General features: G+C 43.8%; 1 protein-coding gene across 3 annotated transcripts in view; it reads right to left on the bottom strand.

Moving 5' to 3' along the window:
* PRAG1 (PEAK1 related, kinase-activating pseudokinase 1) overlaps nucleotides 1–15,541 on the bottom strand; it is a 50,581-nt gene that overhangs the window by 19,220 nt on the left and 15,820 nt on the right. For all 3 annotated transcript variants that reach the window (XM_029226458.1, XM_029226460.1, XM_029226459.1), the window contains one exon: nucleotides 3,622–3,779. In XM_029226458.1, coding sequence (XP_029082291.1) covers nucleotides 3,622–3,779 — 158 coding nt within the window. The remainder of the gene's footprint in view (nucleotides 1–3,621; nucleotides 3,780–15,541) is intronic.

The raw sequence follows: 15,541 nt of genomic DNA, 5'->3' as shown, positions 1-15,541 counted from the left end.
CTGTGTTTCTGGTTTGCCAGTTACAAAAAAATCAGAACACAAACACTGCCTTGGTGCATAGCTTCATGGGAGTTTGTAAGTATATTCACTACTGTATAGTTATTTAGACCTCTCATCTATCGCTTCTGCCCATATTTTCAGTTCAACACAGCGCTCATCTCCTTCGGGAAGAGGGGAACCTGGCATCTATGATGTTCGTTTAACTGTGGAACTCAGTTGTAATGTTATCCTAAATCAAAAGGGAAAATGATCTTAATGCAATTATGAGGTCTGCATATTTAAAAGTAACCATTTAAAAGCACAAGAGTCTTCTGGTGACCATTTCTGCTGATCATTCCCCCCACGCCCATCCACCCATCCACTACAGAGGACCTTACCCTTGGCAGCGTTCATGGATCTGTCCTAATGCATGCAGTTTGTTCCTCCCCAACCAAGCATAAACCCGACAACTGCTTAGATGGATTTTTCCTTTCACCGAGTTGACCCCACTGTTCAATGGAACTGCCCACATGGACAAATGGGATAACAGATGTGCTTGGAGAAGTATGGAATGTGATACAAGCACAAAGAGCTGACATTAACACTGATATAAAATATTTTGTCAACGAAAAGTTTAGACACACTCGTTTTTAAAATGCAACCAAGTTATAGCTTTCAATTATGTTTATTTTACTTAGAAAATTTAAAACTATATTTGGGGGGACCACAAAACCTGAATGGTAGAAAACTAATTTTCACCATTAACCCTGATGAGCTTCCAAGAAGTTTACACAAACTACTACTATGCTATGCCCCGGAATGACTTTGTCCTTAACTCCCCCAGGCCCACCTATACCACAGACGCACAAAGTCCACGAAATGCATTGTTTTCGTTACTGAATTCTTACTGACAAAAATCAGTGTATAGTTGAATGGTCTCTTTTGACTTAACATATAATATTAAAGAGGTGGACGCTACATTCTTGACCTAACTCTACCTCTCCTATTTGGATTCCCTCGCTCAGCTTTGGCGCTAGATGCCGAATAGTAACAAAAGGCACGATGGGTCAATATTTCAGCTACGAGGTAAAAGTGAGTACGGATTCACAGGAGGGAAAGCTAATTGTTCAGTAATAGATTAAAGCCAGCTGTCTTGGCTACTGATGAGCGGTTGAATGAAGGGTTTCTTACATTTCAGGACCTGCGGTTCTGGACATTCTCCAGCTTAATGTTTAAGAGACACAGAAAAGGAAAAAAAGAGAGAGAGAGAATGCCTGTGGTCTCTTGCCAGTTTCAAAGCATGGCTCTGGGTACAGAGCCATAAGTAGGAGCAGCAGATAGAAACTGCTTTGCTCTGAGAAGCCAGAGTCCGGTAAGAAGGTATATATACCTTTTTGTTGATCTTCTAGGAATCTAAATTTCGAGGTGCATTTCCACTGAATAACTCGTTCATGATAAAGGACTAACCATGAAAATATATTCTTTTTTAAAAATTGAAGTACAGTTGATTTACAATGTGATTTCAGTGTCAGGCGTACAAGAAAATATGTTCATTTTAATTCGAAAATGACTGAGTTAGGTGTCACCATTGTACTCATAAACCCTCAAGTGGCTCCCTATTTCCAAACTCCACAAACTGGTTTTGAGAGCTTTGTACAATCCAGCCCCCAGCCTCCCACCACCTCATGTCCCACTGCCCCTCATTTGCTTCCACTGAAGTGCGTCGGGCTGGTCTGACCCTTTCCCCATGTGCACCGCTAACCCTGTGCCTTCTCTCCTCTTGAATTGTTTCCTTAACCTGCAAAGACCCCTCCTCCTCCCTCTACCTTCTCAATTTTAAACACTCTGGAGACAAGAGCTGAAGTCCCATGTCCTCAAAAAGTCTTCTCTGGGACTTTCTTGGCAGTGGAGTGGTTAAGACTCCACGCTTCCACTGCAGGGCCGCGGGTTCAATCCCTGGTCAGGGAACTAAGATCCCGCATGTCTCAGGCATGGCCCAAAAGAAAAAAAAGGAAAAAGCCTTCCCTGAACCCTACATCAGCACTCATTGATTTCTCTCTCTCTGGAAGCTTTCATAAGCACTCCTGTTCTGAGCAGCCCAATTTCCTAGCTTCACCCATCCACCCACATGTCACGTATTTTAATCTTGCCTTCCTGGCTAGACCGTGTAAGAGCCCTGAGAGCAAACAGCATGATCCGCTGGTTCTGAGAAGCAAAGTGCTGGGGCAATTAAGTCCAGTTCTCACCAACACCAGCTGGCAAGTGCGGGATGAAAGACCCCTCCCTCAGAATTGCTCACAATCCCAAGACAGCAGGTCAGGGCTGACCAGCACAGGGACTAACGGTTCACGTGCGCAGCCCAGCCTTCCATGGCATAAGGTGCCTTGTAGAATTTCTGCACAATGGAATGGGAAAAGGAAAAAGACAGAAACCCAGGAAAATCTGCAGAGAAAGAAAATCCTCTTTTGCCACGTCCCACCCAAATCAGGCTAAGATATTTCCTGTTTTGAAGTCAGAGCTGTCAGAAGTTTCCCATCAGAACACACCACAGGCTGACGTACAACATATGCTTTTGTCTTAGCAGTGCTAATCTTTTAGATAGAAAAATGTTGGTGACAGTAAATGCACAATGGAACCCTCTACTCCAAAAATGCCTACTGAGAGGAAATACTTCCTTAGGACTGAGAAAGACAGTCATGCTAGCACACGTCCAAACCTAACATGCTAGGGCAAGTCAATGAGAAATGCAGGAGAGGACACACACACACAAGTGTTAAAGGGTGAAGGTTTTAATACTACCCATCACAACTACAGGAAAGCAAGAGTTCTTTTTTTTAGGAATACAGTCGTCCTTCATTATCTGCGGGGAATCGGTTCCAGGAATCACCTCAGCTACCAAAATTCGTGGATGCTCAAGTCCCTTATACAAAATGGCGGAGTGCCGTCGGCCCTCTGTATCCGCGGATTTAACCAACAGAGGTTGGAAGTTCTTTGAATCTGCGAATTCGGAGCCCGAGAATACCAAGGGCCGACTGTACACCCAGTCAGGACTTAGCCACATATTATGCCTTAGAGCTTAATCCAGAAAGTGGGATGGATGGTGGTCTAATGAAGCCTTCATGCTTTAATTCAACACACACTTATGTAAACACCTGCTGCGTGTCCAAGGAAGTGTGTGCATATATATGTGTGTGTGTGTGTGTGTGTGTGTGTGTGTGTGTGTGTGCCCATGAAAGAATGAGAGAGCCAGAGGGTGGAGGAGGGGGAATTTGTGGTTGGCATGCACCCAATCCCCTGTAAACTAATCCTGAGGACAGAAATGGAACGCAGACCTATACACAGATGTCTCATTACCCAAGGAATCAGGAGTCTTTCGATATGCTTCCAACTTCAGCCTCCTCCCACCTTGCTGCCATGCGGATGCGCTGTGTGTAACTGGAGAGGGAGATATGGGATGAGGCACCTTGTCATAAATTCAATAGGGAATAAATGTCAACTGCTCCTTGGTAGAGTCTACTTCACAGGGAAAGTGGGACCAAGACAGTAGGTCTAGCTCGGCGCTTCCGAATCTAGGCAATTAACCCAGGCTGGCCTTCCAGACTCAGGGACTCTAAGCCTCTCCATCAAGGTCAAGTCTGTTACCTCCGTCGCTGCAGGTCCTGGAGTCGGAGGCCAGGCTGTCTGTGGAGCCCGTGGTGAAGCTGACGTGGACGCCCCTGAAGGATGGGCTAAGGCTCTCAGCAGAGCCCTGGCTCACCTTCTCCAAATCAGAGCTGCTCTTGTTCATTTTTAAAAGGTGCCTGGAAAATGTAGAGACAAATGATAAAAGTAATTAATTTGGTTTCTATTCAAAAACCAGCTGATGGATTATGAACTTACTATGCTCCTGAAGCCTGATCAGTGCCAGTAAGTTTTAAAAAAACAGTTTGGGGAAGAGAGAACAGGGACTCTTCTGAAACCTTACGCACATGAATGGCAGGAGATTTCTCAAGCATGGTTAAGGAGAAGTGAGTCTATTAAATTTAGAAAAGCACCAAAATCATGATTTGGGAGGAACTGCCTTCATATTCTGGCCCCGTTTGCCAAAACATTTACGTCATCTACTATATCCTATGTAACATCTCTACAAAGAAAAATTAAACATTATCATACAAGCCAATGTATAGAGATACACAGAGATTGGGTAGGTTTTGCAAGATCACAGGACAAGGGAATTGCAAATTCAGACCAAAAACAAGAGATTTCTTTTGTGCCTGATACTCTCTTGACATAGCTTCAAAGGGTCTAGCTTATTCCTTAGACTTAAGGTCAATTTTAACCAGACATCTAGTGCAATGTTTAGATGGAACCATGTTAACATAACCCTTATTCCAGAACTATGGAATGAATCTGCCCTTAGGCTTTCTATGAAATCTTTGATTGAATCTCTAAGATAGCATGACCGATACATCAGGGACAGGAATACCAAGTTCAAGAAAAAAGAACTCGCCTTGGAGAAAACAGTTCCATTATTAAGTAGAAGGTTTAGCTTATTGATTTCTCTTTCTCTCTTTCCAAGGACTACATGAATATTCACTCTGACCTGACATTTTCCCCACGCAGCGGGACAGACCACAATCAATCCAGCCCTTTCCCTGTTGGTGGTAACCCAGATTTGTCTGAACTGGTATTTCCTGATTACATGCCTGCTCCCACTACGGCAGATCTATATCTCAATACCTGCCGTAGGAAATACACAATACAGTATTGATTTGGCATCAGAGCTGCCTCGTTCAATGCACATGACCTTACAGCCAAGAATGTATCGATCATCCTCTGTGTTCAATATTGCACAGCCCTGTACTGGTCCTCACAGGCACTGGAATCCCTTGTTCATTAACAGAAAAGTTTAGAGAAAGTTCGTTCCCATGAAATGTGCTCCCTAGAAACATGTCTGTCTCCCCACCTCCAACCCTTAGAACCAGATTAAAAAACGTTTTAAAGCTGTTACACCTAAGTGTGACAGTGATGGCAATGTTACAACTAATAGTATTCTTTATATTTCAATGTCACTGTAGGGACCGTGGGGATATCAAATCTTTTGGAAGTGCTACGGCAGTATATTATCTTTATTTTACCCTCTGGCAAAATATAATCATAGAAAGGTTCATAAAATATTTTTATCCTCATCAAATCCATCAATAATGGCTTTTGCAGATGAAGCCAAGATATGAAGCTGTGAATAACGACAAGTCCTCAGTCTAGGAAAAAAGCCAGATCTATGGCAATCCAACTACGCTGCCCTCTTCAAAGTGGCCCCTGGAGTCTCTTGGTTTTCAGGCTCAGAAAGCTGCCAAGGGAGAAATTCCAGCACCATAGCTGCTGAGCTGGTGCAGAAAAACACTAGATGAAATGTATATAAATAGATGAAACTAAGAAATACATAAATGTGTGTATGTATGAGTATATACAGATACACACATGCACACACACATAATTATTTAGTATAACAGTGAAGTATTAAAAGAAAGAAAAATGCGCAGTGCCGGATGCAAAGGGAACAATGATTTTCAAATGACTAGTAGTGAATGAATGGCCAGGTCAATTTCATGAGCCAAGGCAGTTTACCAACTAGCAGTTTATTTTAATAAGAACAGACCAGAAAAAAATATGAAAATGTAGAGTGAGGATTTGTGAAACTTTGTTTTGTGGAATTTTTGTTTCGTGTGTGTATGTGTGTTGGATCACAATATTAAATATATTTCTTTAAAATATATTTTAAAAACCTGGTTCAAAAAAGGTTAAATAGGGATAGACAAACTTTTCCTTAAAGGCCAGATGGTAAATATTTTAGGCTCACAGATCATATAAGTCTCTGTTGCAAGTATCAACTCCGCTGTTGTAGCAGGAAAGCAGCCATTATATGTAAACAAATGGGTACGTTTTCTAGTAATACTTTATTCACAGACATAGATGGCTGGCCTGTGGGTGGTGGATTACTGACTCCTGATCTATTGATAGAACAGCCTTATTCAACAGAAGTATAATGCAAGTCATATATCTATACATGTATATATATATAAAATTTAAAAAATTTTAGTAGCCAAATTATAGATGAAATTAATTTTAATAATGTATTTTATTTCACAAAATGCATAAAAATATTGTCATTTCAACATGCAATGAATATAACATTATTAATGAGATATTTTATATATTTTTTTCATTCTAAGTCTTCAAAATCTGGTATGTATTTTATATTTACAGCACATTGCAGTTTAGGCTCACCACATTTTAACTAGTGGCTACTGCACTGTACAGGGCAGATCTAGAGAAACTCATGTATGGACAAGACTGTTCACGGTGTTACTAACAGCAAAAACAAAATCATAAACAGTCCAATGTCCATCAATAAAGGAGTGGATACCCTGTGGTATAGTCTTGTAATGGAATACCACATAGCATTCAAAAATAAATAAACTTGATTTTAAGGTACCAGTATGAAAATTATTCTTAAAATGCTGAATATTAAAAGTAGATTGCAAAAGCCTCATGTAAAGTGTGATACCATTTATATACAATTTAAAAACACATAATGATGCTATGTATTCTTTATATATTACATATATGTGGTAAAATGGAAATAACTTCATCAACTTCAAGATAGTGATGACTCTGGGTAGCAAGGGGAAATTGAAATGGAAATTGGATGGACAGGGATCTTCCACTGTACCTGCAATATTTTATTTTAAAAAATCCAAAACAGGTAACAAAATGTTAATATTTAAAAAATCTTAGGGGGACACATGAAAGTGAGTTAAATTATTCTTTGAACTTCATCGTATGCTTGAAATACTTGATAAGTTGAAAATGAACATAGAAATGTTCATTTCTAGAAAGAAGGAAAGAAAATCACTAGGTCCTGAATGAGTCCAGGATGGCCATTCCTGTTGACCTGTTGCTGAGCCTCTGAAAGGCAAGGAACACAGAGATGACCCAGTGAGATTTCCATCAGTCCCCATGGGACAGACAGGCTCTATGAGGATTGGTTCCACCACAGAATAGCCTCATGGATGGAAAAAGTTATTTCTCAGTCCTAACAACTCGCCTGAGACTGTGGGTGTTAATTTTTCTGCATCTAGTCACTATGAGAAGTCATAGCTGTGAAGCCCACCAAGTGAATGTAGACAAAATCAGATTCCTGTGGCTGCAGGATAAATTCTGTGTGCGTGCGTGTGTGTGTGTGTGTGTGTGTGTGTGTGTGGAAGTGGGAAGCCTCCAAATGCAGACTTTGGTCAATCTTAGTACAAGCCACAAGTGGAATTTTCATGTTTCCATGGCTTCTGGGGATATTACTACTGTTTCTCTACCAAAAAAGCTCAGGAAGCCCAGGTTCCCGCCCAGTAACAAAAACCCAACAGGCAGTTGGGATGCTTAGATGTAAATAAGGAGGAAAGGGGTGACCCCTTCTCTTAAATCTGTCATATGAACTGCATCAAATATCTTCCACCTTGGAAACCTGTATGATCTGCTGTCTTAGAGAATTGCCACTTTAATTATTGAATGAACAAAAACACACCAGATTTGAAAATGAAAGGGGAAGCCGGCCATCAAAGCAGACTGACAATCACATTGTTTTTGTATCTCCAGTCTGTGTGTGCAATAGATTTCTTCAGAATCCCTGCAAAAGGCTTAACATTCCGAAGGTGACTTTTCTGAGCCCTAATGGATTGTTCTGTCAGATGCAAGGCCAAGGTCAATCCGAATGTACTCAGCAACACATAACAAGACTATACTCATTCTAAAGGCACTTTTCCCTCATTAGTGATAGTTTGATTTGCCTTTCATGAAACCAGTGCAAACCATCTATAAGATGAACTGATGTCATGTGATTTAAGGAAGTGGCTTCATGGGCCCAAAACCACATACTCTAGTCTTTCCTCTCTGGGTGGCAAATAACACTCTTATCAGCTGGAGCGAGAGCCGGGCCCGCACAGATGTCTTTGCTCCGCGCTGTGATAAATGACTTGCTCTTGCTCAGACTTCCTTCCCTGCCTCCCCACGTTGATTAGACACAGTCACAGGAGAGCAGCGTGAAATACACAGCCAGTGGCACAGCGTCCTTAGAGACCTGAGCCCTGCAGCTGCTGCCCGGTGTTTGCAGAATGGCTTTTCCCCCCATTGTCCTTGGAGAAAGAAGCCTTGCCAGAGTTTTCTCCATACTGTATTAGTAGAAAGCTGCAAAAAATAATAATAATCCAGCCGGAAGAGCCATCTGCCAGACTTCCTCATTTGTAGGAAAAAAGCCGAGTCTAAAAATACCCCCTGCGTTTTCAGAATGTCCAAAATTTTTAACGGATACTGGACCCCAGTGTGGGTCAGAGATTGTATCTCGAACTTCACATGGCTGCTAGAATCCTCATGCGGCAGCACAACTTAAAGTGTGACAGAGGCACATTTTCATTCTCACGGCCGACTTTGGTTTAGTTCACATCCATTTGGTTGAAAACTTTTTGCTTCTGGAGCAGAAGATATGAAAAGTCACATAATGCCAGCATGCAGTTTTAGACTAGCTCTCCAGACCCTGGTACACAATCACACCACCCAGTCTTTGGATTGGGCAAGTTCACTGCTAAGTTTAGCCTTTTGGAGAAGCCCTTGCGGGTAGCTCTGAAAGCACAAACACGTTAGAAAACTCTATATACCTTGTTTACATTACCAAGAAGTGAAAACAGACTGGTTTAGATGCGAATAAATCAAGTCATGCCTAAATCAAAGAATGAGAGCCTCTTACCATCCCGGACTCCAGCCTGCGGTGCTGTGACCATCCGCATGGCCCCCCAGAGCCTGGGGATGGGCCGTGCCAGTGACCGTGGGGTCCCGCGGAGCAGCCCTGAGGATGAAGGGCCTGATGAGTGCCCTGTCAGACTGCTGTGCATTCACCAGCTCAGAGCTCTCCGTTTCCCCTCAGTTCCTCTCTGACTTTTCTATAAAATGCACTTCCTGCAAAAGCACAGGAAAATAGGGACGGCTTTGCCTCTGTGACCTGCAGCCTTCAATCTCCAATTGTCCTGATGGGCTGCATCATTAGAAGCAATTCAAATACCCTCTCAAATACACTCGGTTTCACCCCATTCACTCTCTACTATTTGGCCACATCCTAAAGTCAAAATCATTCAATGATTTGAGCTAAAACATGGGGTTTGCTTGGTGAATAGGAGCACCCCGTTTTAATTTATCTTATGCCTGTAGGACCTGCAGTGCATCCCCCATCCTGTCTCTTCTGACTCTCAGATTTTCCAACGAATAAATATTGACTGCCTGCTGCGTGCCGGGCACTGTGTCAGGTCTTGTGCATACAATAGTGAGTGGAGGTGACACCGTCCCTCCTTCAACAACCCTTCCCTGGTGGCACAGTGGTTAAGAATCCACCTGCCAATGCAGGTGACACGGGTTCGAGCCCTGGTCCGGGAAGATCCCACATGCCATGGAGCAACTAAGCCCGTGCGCCACAACTACTGAGCCCGCAGGCCTAGAGACCGTGCTCCGCAACAAGAGAAGCCACCGCAACGAGAAGCCCACGTACCACAACGAAGAGTAGCCCCTGCTCGCTACAACCAGAGAAAAGCCCGCGCGCAGCAACGAAGACCCAATGCGGCCCAAAATAAATAAATAAATACATTTAAAAACATGTTTATCTACAACCTGGTAGATAAATATTGATCAATCTCCTTTCAAAAAGTATATACAGTGTTCAAGCCACATCTTCCAAAAAGATCTGCAGCCTTGGGGCAGATCATCCTGACTCAAAATCTTTCCAAAATTCTACTCTCATAATGATGACCAACCCTGAAGAGCCCTACATGGAGCTCTTGTAAGTATTCTTGACCTTGGCAGCCATACTAGATCAGCTCTGGTCCTCTATGGTGACAGAAACACACACCCTGGATTTTCTTTGACACTCCCTATTTCAAATATTTCCCCACACGGTCTGTACATTAGAACATATGCCTAGTTTTTAGTTTGGAAAAAAATTATCACCATTTTGGTTAATCAATACCTATTACTTATGCTCATATATACTTTGCTCTAATGGGGCTAGTCTCCCACTGTCCGCAAAGCACCCTGCATTCCTGTCCTTTCCCCACCTTGGCACAGAGGAAAACATTCTCTCTCCCCTTCAAACCTTTTCCATCCCCAAGACCTAGCAGCAGGATCACTCACCTAAAAACCCTTCCTAAACCATCTCAATCTTCTCTGACTGGTCTCTCCCCTCTGGAACTCACACCAGTCTGATTCACATCACTAAGCATTTGGTTATAATCCTGGTTAGATTACTCTGTTTCATGTGAAATAGGCTTGTTGCCACCACAATTATAAACTGTTTGAGGAGCTGTGTCATAGTCAGGACATGCTGGAACACAGAGTAATTATTAAATACTTCTTGATTAAGTTTATCTGCCTCTGTTTCAATAACTGGGAGGCATCTAGGAGGATAAATGTTTCCTTTAAGAAAAGAATTACACTTGCCCAGCAAAACTTGCAAAAGGGGCATGCAAGAGGCAGGGACACTGAGTAAACAACAGCCCTCAGCAAAGCTGGACCTTTCTCATATCTACAAAATATAACAGTCCCAAAATATCCTGAATTTACACAATCTTGCAGTTAAAAAAAATTTTTTTTCAAGAGATGGGATGAGAAAGGCAGATAGCTACGCCAGAAAGGTTCTTATTGTTTTTATCTTTAGTGCTCTTTGATGAAGATGCTATGGGAGTTATTTTGCAAGTGTCTAAGTGCCAAATGAAGGAACTAAAGGATCCAGTCTGCTCTGGGGCAGGTTTCCCCGCTGATTTATTAGCATGTATAAAGATAGGAAATCAGTTTCATTTTGGGTCAGATGACCTTTACGGTCCCCACGGTGCAGACTTGTTAATTTGCATTTGCAGTTAATGCACTGGTGACTGCTGGGGCTCTTCAAGCTGAAAAAGCCTTTGGTTCAACCCCAAAATGAATGTGCTTTGCATTCAGTGGAAACCATTTAAAAATAGAAATGAAGCCTTTCTTTTTTTTTTTTTCTTGCGGTACACGGGCCTCTCACTCTTCTGGCCTCTCCTGTTGCGGAGCACAGGCTCCGGACGCGCAGGCTCAGCGGCCATGGCTTATGGGTCCAGCCGCTCCGCGGTATGTGGGATCTTCCCGGACCGGGGTACGAACCTGTGTCCCACTGCATCGGCAGGCGGACTCTCAACCACTGCACTACCAGGGAAGCCCAAGCCACGCTTATTTTTAAAGATAGTGGTAAGCGCGCCCGTGCACGCACGCACGCACGACTGCACCTACACACACATCTTTAGGTTACTAGTTAGCTAGTATAAAAATGGATAAAAATGCTTAAATTGGTCAAATGGAAATTTGGAGCCATTTGCCCTGACTATACACAGATATACTTTGGCGTTGAGAGACACAAATGGTTTTAAGATGACCTTTCCTGTCTTGGAAAATCAGTCTCTTATTTGTGGCCGCAAGTCTGCGTGGCTGTGTCCTTCCCCAAGGAGGTTCTGGTGCAGGAGCGAGAAGGGCAGATATTTGCAACTACCAAGCGTGGGGAGGTTTCAGCTAAGGCTGAGGATGGGGAGGCCAGCTGTTGAGAGCAAGTAAGAGAGTACGGAAGAACACAGCGGCTGGACCCCATCACCTGGTCCACTACGCTTACACCTCCAATCCCATCGCCTGAGAACAATAAGTCTTCAACTCCTGGCCTGTTAAGCCAAGGTGGAAGCTCTTACATCTGTTCACACAGGGGCAGATGGGAAAGAAGACGATGAATAACCACTGGAAGTAAAGACTGAACAACTGCAATCCACAGAGGGGCCCCTCCCACCAGCTGCCCTGCCCACAGGCCAGCATAGCGTGGAAGGACCCTCTGGAGCCTTTGGGAACAACAGCAATGTAAGCATTTGAATAGCTTCCCAGACAGATTTCAGAGTCACCCAGGAAGGCCACTGATGTAGTTAAGAGCATGAACACTGGGGCTCCGCTGCCTGGGTTTGGGGTCCTTGCTCCACTGCTTACTGGCTAGGTGTCTTGGAAAAGACGCTTAATCTCTCTGTGCTATAGCTTCCCATCCATAAAATGGAGATAACAGTACTACTTACCTCATTGTGGGGAAGGAGAGTGGTTAGGAAGGTTCAATGAGTTAATATTTAAAAAGCACTAAAAACAGCACCAGGTACATAGAAGGTACTGGTTATACAGAAAGAGGGGTGGATGGGTGGATGGGTGGGTGGATGGATAGATGGGGAGAGAGACAGAGAGAAGACTTCAGCAGCCTCCAGCAAACCCAGTAATTCTTTCTGCTACCTGGATAGAAGCAGAAAATGGATGGGCTAGAGATTTCACTCTCTTGGTACTTTGAAGAGACCCAAAAAAGAAAGTTCATCAGGGTGATTCTTTGAGGACATGCATTATTCTAAAATAACTAGGAAGAGTTGACTTGTCTGTCATCCAGACCTCAGTTTGAATCTACATATTCAAGAGCTTGATAAACTGTAGCGTAGCTCCAGGTTCAGGGGCTGACGTAGTCTTCAGATGACCAGGTAGCTTAGCTCCATTACACAAAAATTTAGAAACAGAAGAACCTCTTTTATTATATTAGCCTGCCTCCCCACTGTAAAAAAAGAACCTCCCATGATTCCTTCCCCCTTCACACCACCTCCCCACCCTCTAGCACACAGAAGACTTCCAGTGATGGACTGAACTAAAACTGTACTGAGTTGTTGCTCACCAACCTGGGAATCGCCGCTGTTCTAGTCCTGACCTATTCCTGTTGGAATCAATCCACCACAATGATCTCTGCCTGGCCAGAATCTTTTTGTTTCTAGACTACTGATTTTGGCAACCCTGCTTTCAGAATGATCTTTCCCTCCTTCTCTTGACTCAGCAAATGCTTCAAGTCCACTTTGTTGGCCCAGCTTCTGAGCCCAGCTATCGGGCTTAAGAAATCTGTATGTATTTATGTTAGATTTCATTCCTACCCTCCTGACTCGGGAGATTCAGGCTATTTGTAACTAAGTTCCTAGGATGATCTACTTCTCTACTCTCCACTTTGGTCCAGCCTGTTGCCTAATAAGGATAAGGTTCCCCTCCTACTCCTGGGTCAGTTTGTCAGCACCCTCTTACCCGCTCCCCAACAGCTTCATCTCCTGTCCACAGACTTAGCTGAACCCTCCCCACCCCAGGTAAGGGTTCTGGTCACCCAATTCCAACATGGGATGGTGTGCTCCCCACGCCATCAATTCTCGGACACCAGCTGGGTGTTCTACCATTCAACTCAATTCTGACACTATCTACCCAGAGACAGCCTCAGGTTCCACAAGGTTAAGGGCTCAGTCCCACAAGACCGCCCTCTGTTGCAGACGACCGGCTAGGGTTAGACAGGTTGGAGGTTCCAAATTGGCTGCAGAAGCTCACAGAGAAACATTTTACTTAAAATTAAAAGCACAAGACTCAGGAAGAGCCAGATGGAAGAGATGCCTCGGGCAAGGTATAGGGAAAGGGCAGGGAGCTGCCATGCCCTCTCCCAGTGCCCCACAGGCCACATGTGCCACTTGCTTCACCAACCTGGAAGCTCTCTGAAGCCTGTCCTTTTGGGTTTTTATTACATTCATTACATTACATATGCATGACTGATTAAATAATTTAAATCATCGGCCACTGGAGACAGATTCAACCACCAGTCCCTCTCCCCTCCCTGGAGGTGGTAGTGGGGGGTAAGACTGAAATACCGACCCTAATCACATGGTTGGTTCCCCTGGCAACCGGCTTCATCCTTAGGTGGGGTCCAAAAGTCAGCTCATTAACATAATAAAAGACACCTTTATGGCTTTCAGCACTTAGGAAATTCCAAGGGTTTTAGGAGCTCTGTGCCAGCAATGGGGAGGAAGACCAAATGTAGATTTCTTATTATAAATCAAAATGTCACACTAGGTAACTCCAAACATCCTCACTCTTCACTAGGCAGCCCAGTGCTTCTCTAGGAAAGCACAAAACCGTGCAGACTGGGACCACAATTAACGCATGCTTCCTGACCATCTAGCTCTTGCGGCTCCCTAGCCATCCTTTCACTGGACCTCCCATTCTCCAAAGCAAGACTGCTGTTAAGTATTTCATCGCACACACATTTTACTTTTCTGTTTCCGTAGAGATGAATACCTGGGTTTGCTCCAACTCCCTGCTACTGTAAGCAATGTTGTAAAGATCTTCACTGGGGCTTCCCTGGTGGCGCAGTGGCTGAGAATCTGCCTGCCAATGCAGGGGACACGGGTTCGAGCCCTGGTCTGGGAAGATCCCACGTGCCGCGGAGCAACTAGGCCCCTGAGCCACAACTACTGAGCCTGCACTTCTGGAGCTTGTGCTCCACAACAAGAGAGGCCGCGATAGTGAGAGGCCCGTGCACCGCGATGAAGAGTGGCCCCCACTCACCGCAACTAGAGAAAGCCCACGCACAGAAACGAAGACCCAACACAGCCAAAAATAAATAAATAAATAAAATTTTTTTAATTAAAAAAAAAAAAAAAAGATCTTCACTGTATATGCCCCTAATTGGTCTGTGTGTGTTACCCTAAGGCATGGCTCAGGAATGAAGACCATGGGGACACAGTGTGGTCTCATACTTAATTGTCCGGAGTAATTCGTTTTAGCTCCACTTACACCAAGTCCTCAATACTTGGTGATTAAATGACTATCAACATCAAGAAAGTCTCAGACTCTGTACTGCTGGAAGAGTCTTTCATTAGCTTTCCCTGCTTTCACAGGAAACGCAGACCAGTATTTAAGGTGGGCCAAGAAGCTGGATCAAGGGGCTGGATTTAGGATTTACTGCACAGACAATTCCCTATTTCAAGAGAACACAAATATAGAGAAGGCATTTTGAGAGATTTGAAGGGAGGTCACCAAGTAAACGTAACAGATCAGTGAATATTCCTGTCCCGGTTTTCTTCTACTTTCTTACCTAGGGAGATGCGTTTTGTCCTCACGTTGAACATTTTTATTAAAAAGATGGCCTTGGGCTTCCTTGGTGGCGTAGTGGTTAAGAATCCGCCTGCTAATGCAGGGACACGGGTTCAAGCCCTGGTCTGGGAAGACCCCACATGCCACGGAGCAACTAAGCCCGTGCACCACAACTACTGAGCCTGTGCTCTAGAGCCCGTGAGCCACAGCTACTGAGCCCGCATGCCACAACTACTGAAGCCCACGCGCCTAGAGCCCGTGCTCCGCAAGAAAAGAAGCCACCGCAATGAAGAGTAGCCCCCGCTCACTGCAACTAGGGAGAAGCCCATGCACAGCAACGAAGACCGAACGCAGCCAAAAAGAAATAAATAAAAGAAATAAATTTATTTTAAAAAAAAAAGATGGCCTAACTTGCCACCAGTCAAAAAGACTTGGAAAAATTATATGTAATATGAATTATGAAAACAATAATTTGTCTTCAATTTCCAAAATTTAAATTTATATTATAATATTTAATTTCCAATTACAAAAACTATTCCTCCAAAAGATTCTGACATACCTCCTAACGCGACCC

Source organism: Monodon monoceros, unplaced genomic scaffold (genome assembly GCF_005190385.1).
Source record: "Monodon monoceros isolate NGI ecotype Baffin Bay Population unplaced genomic scaffold, NGI_Narwhal_1 Super_Scaffold_17, whole genome shotgun sequence".
Lineage (NCBI taxonomy): Eukaryota > Metazoa > Chordata > Mammalia > Artiodactyla > Monodontidae > Monodon > Monodon monoceros.
Note: the sequence above shows the minus strand (reverse complement) of the source record. Positions and strands in the feature narration are given on the sequence as shown.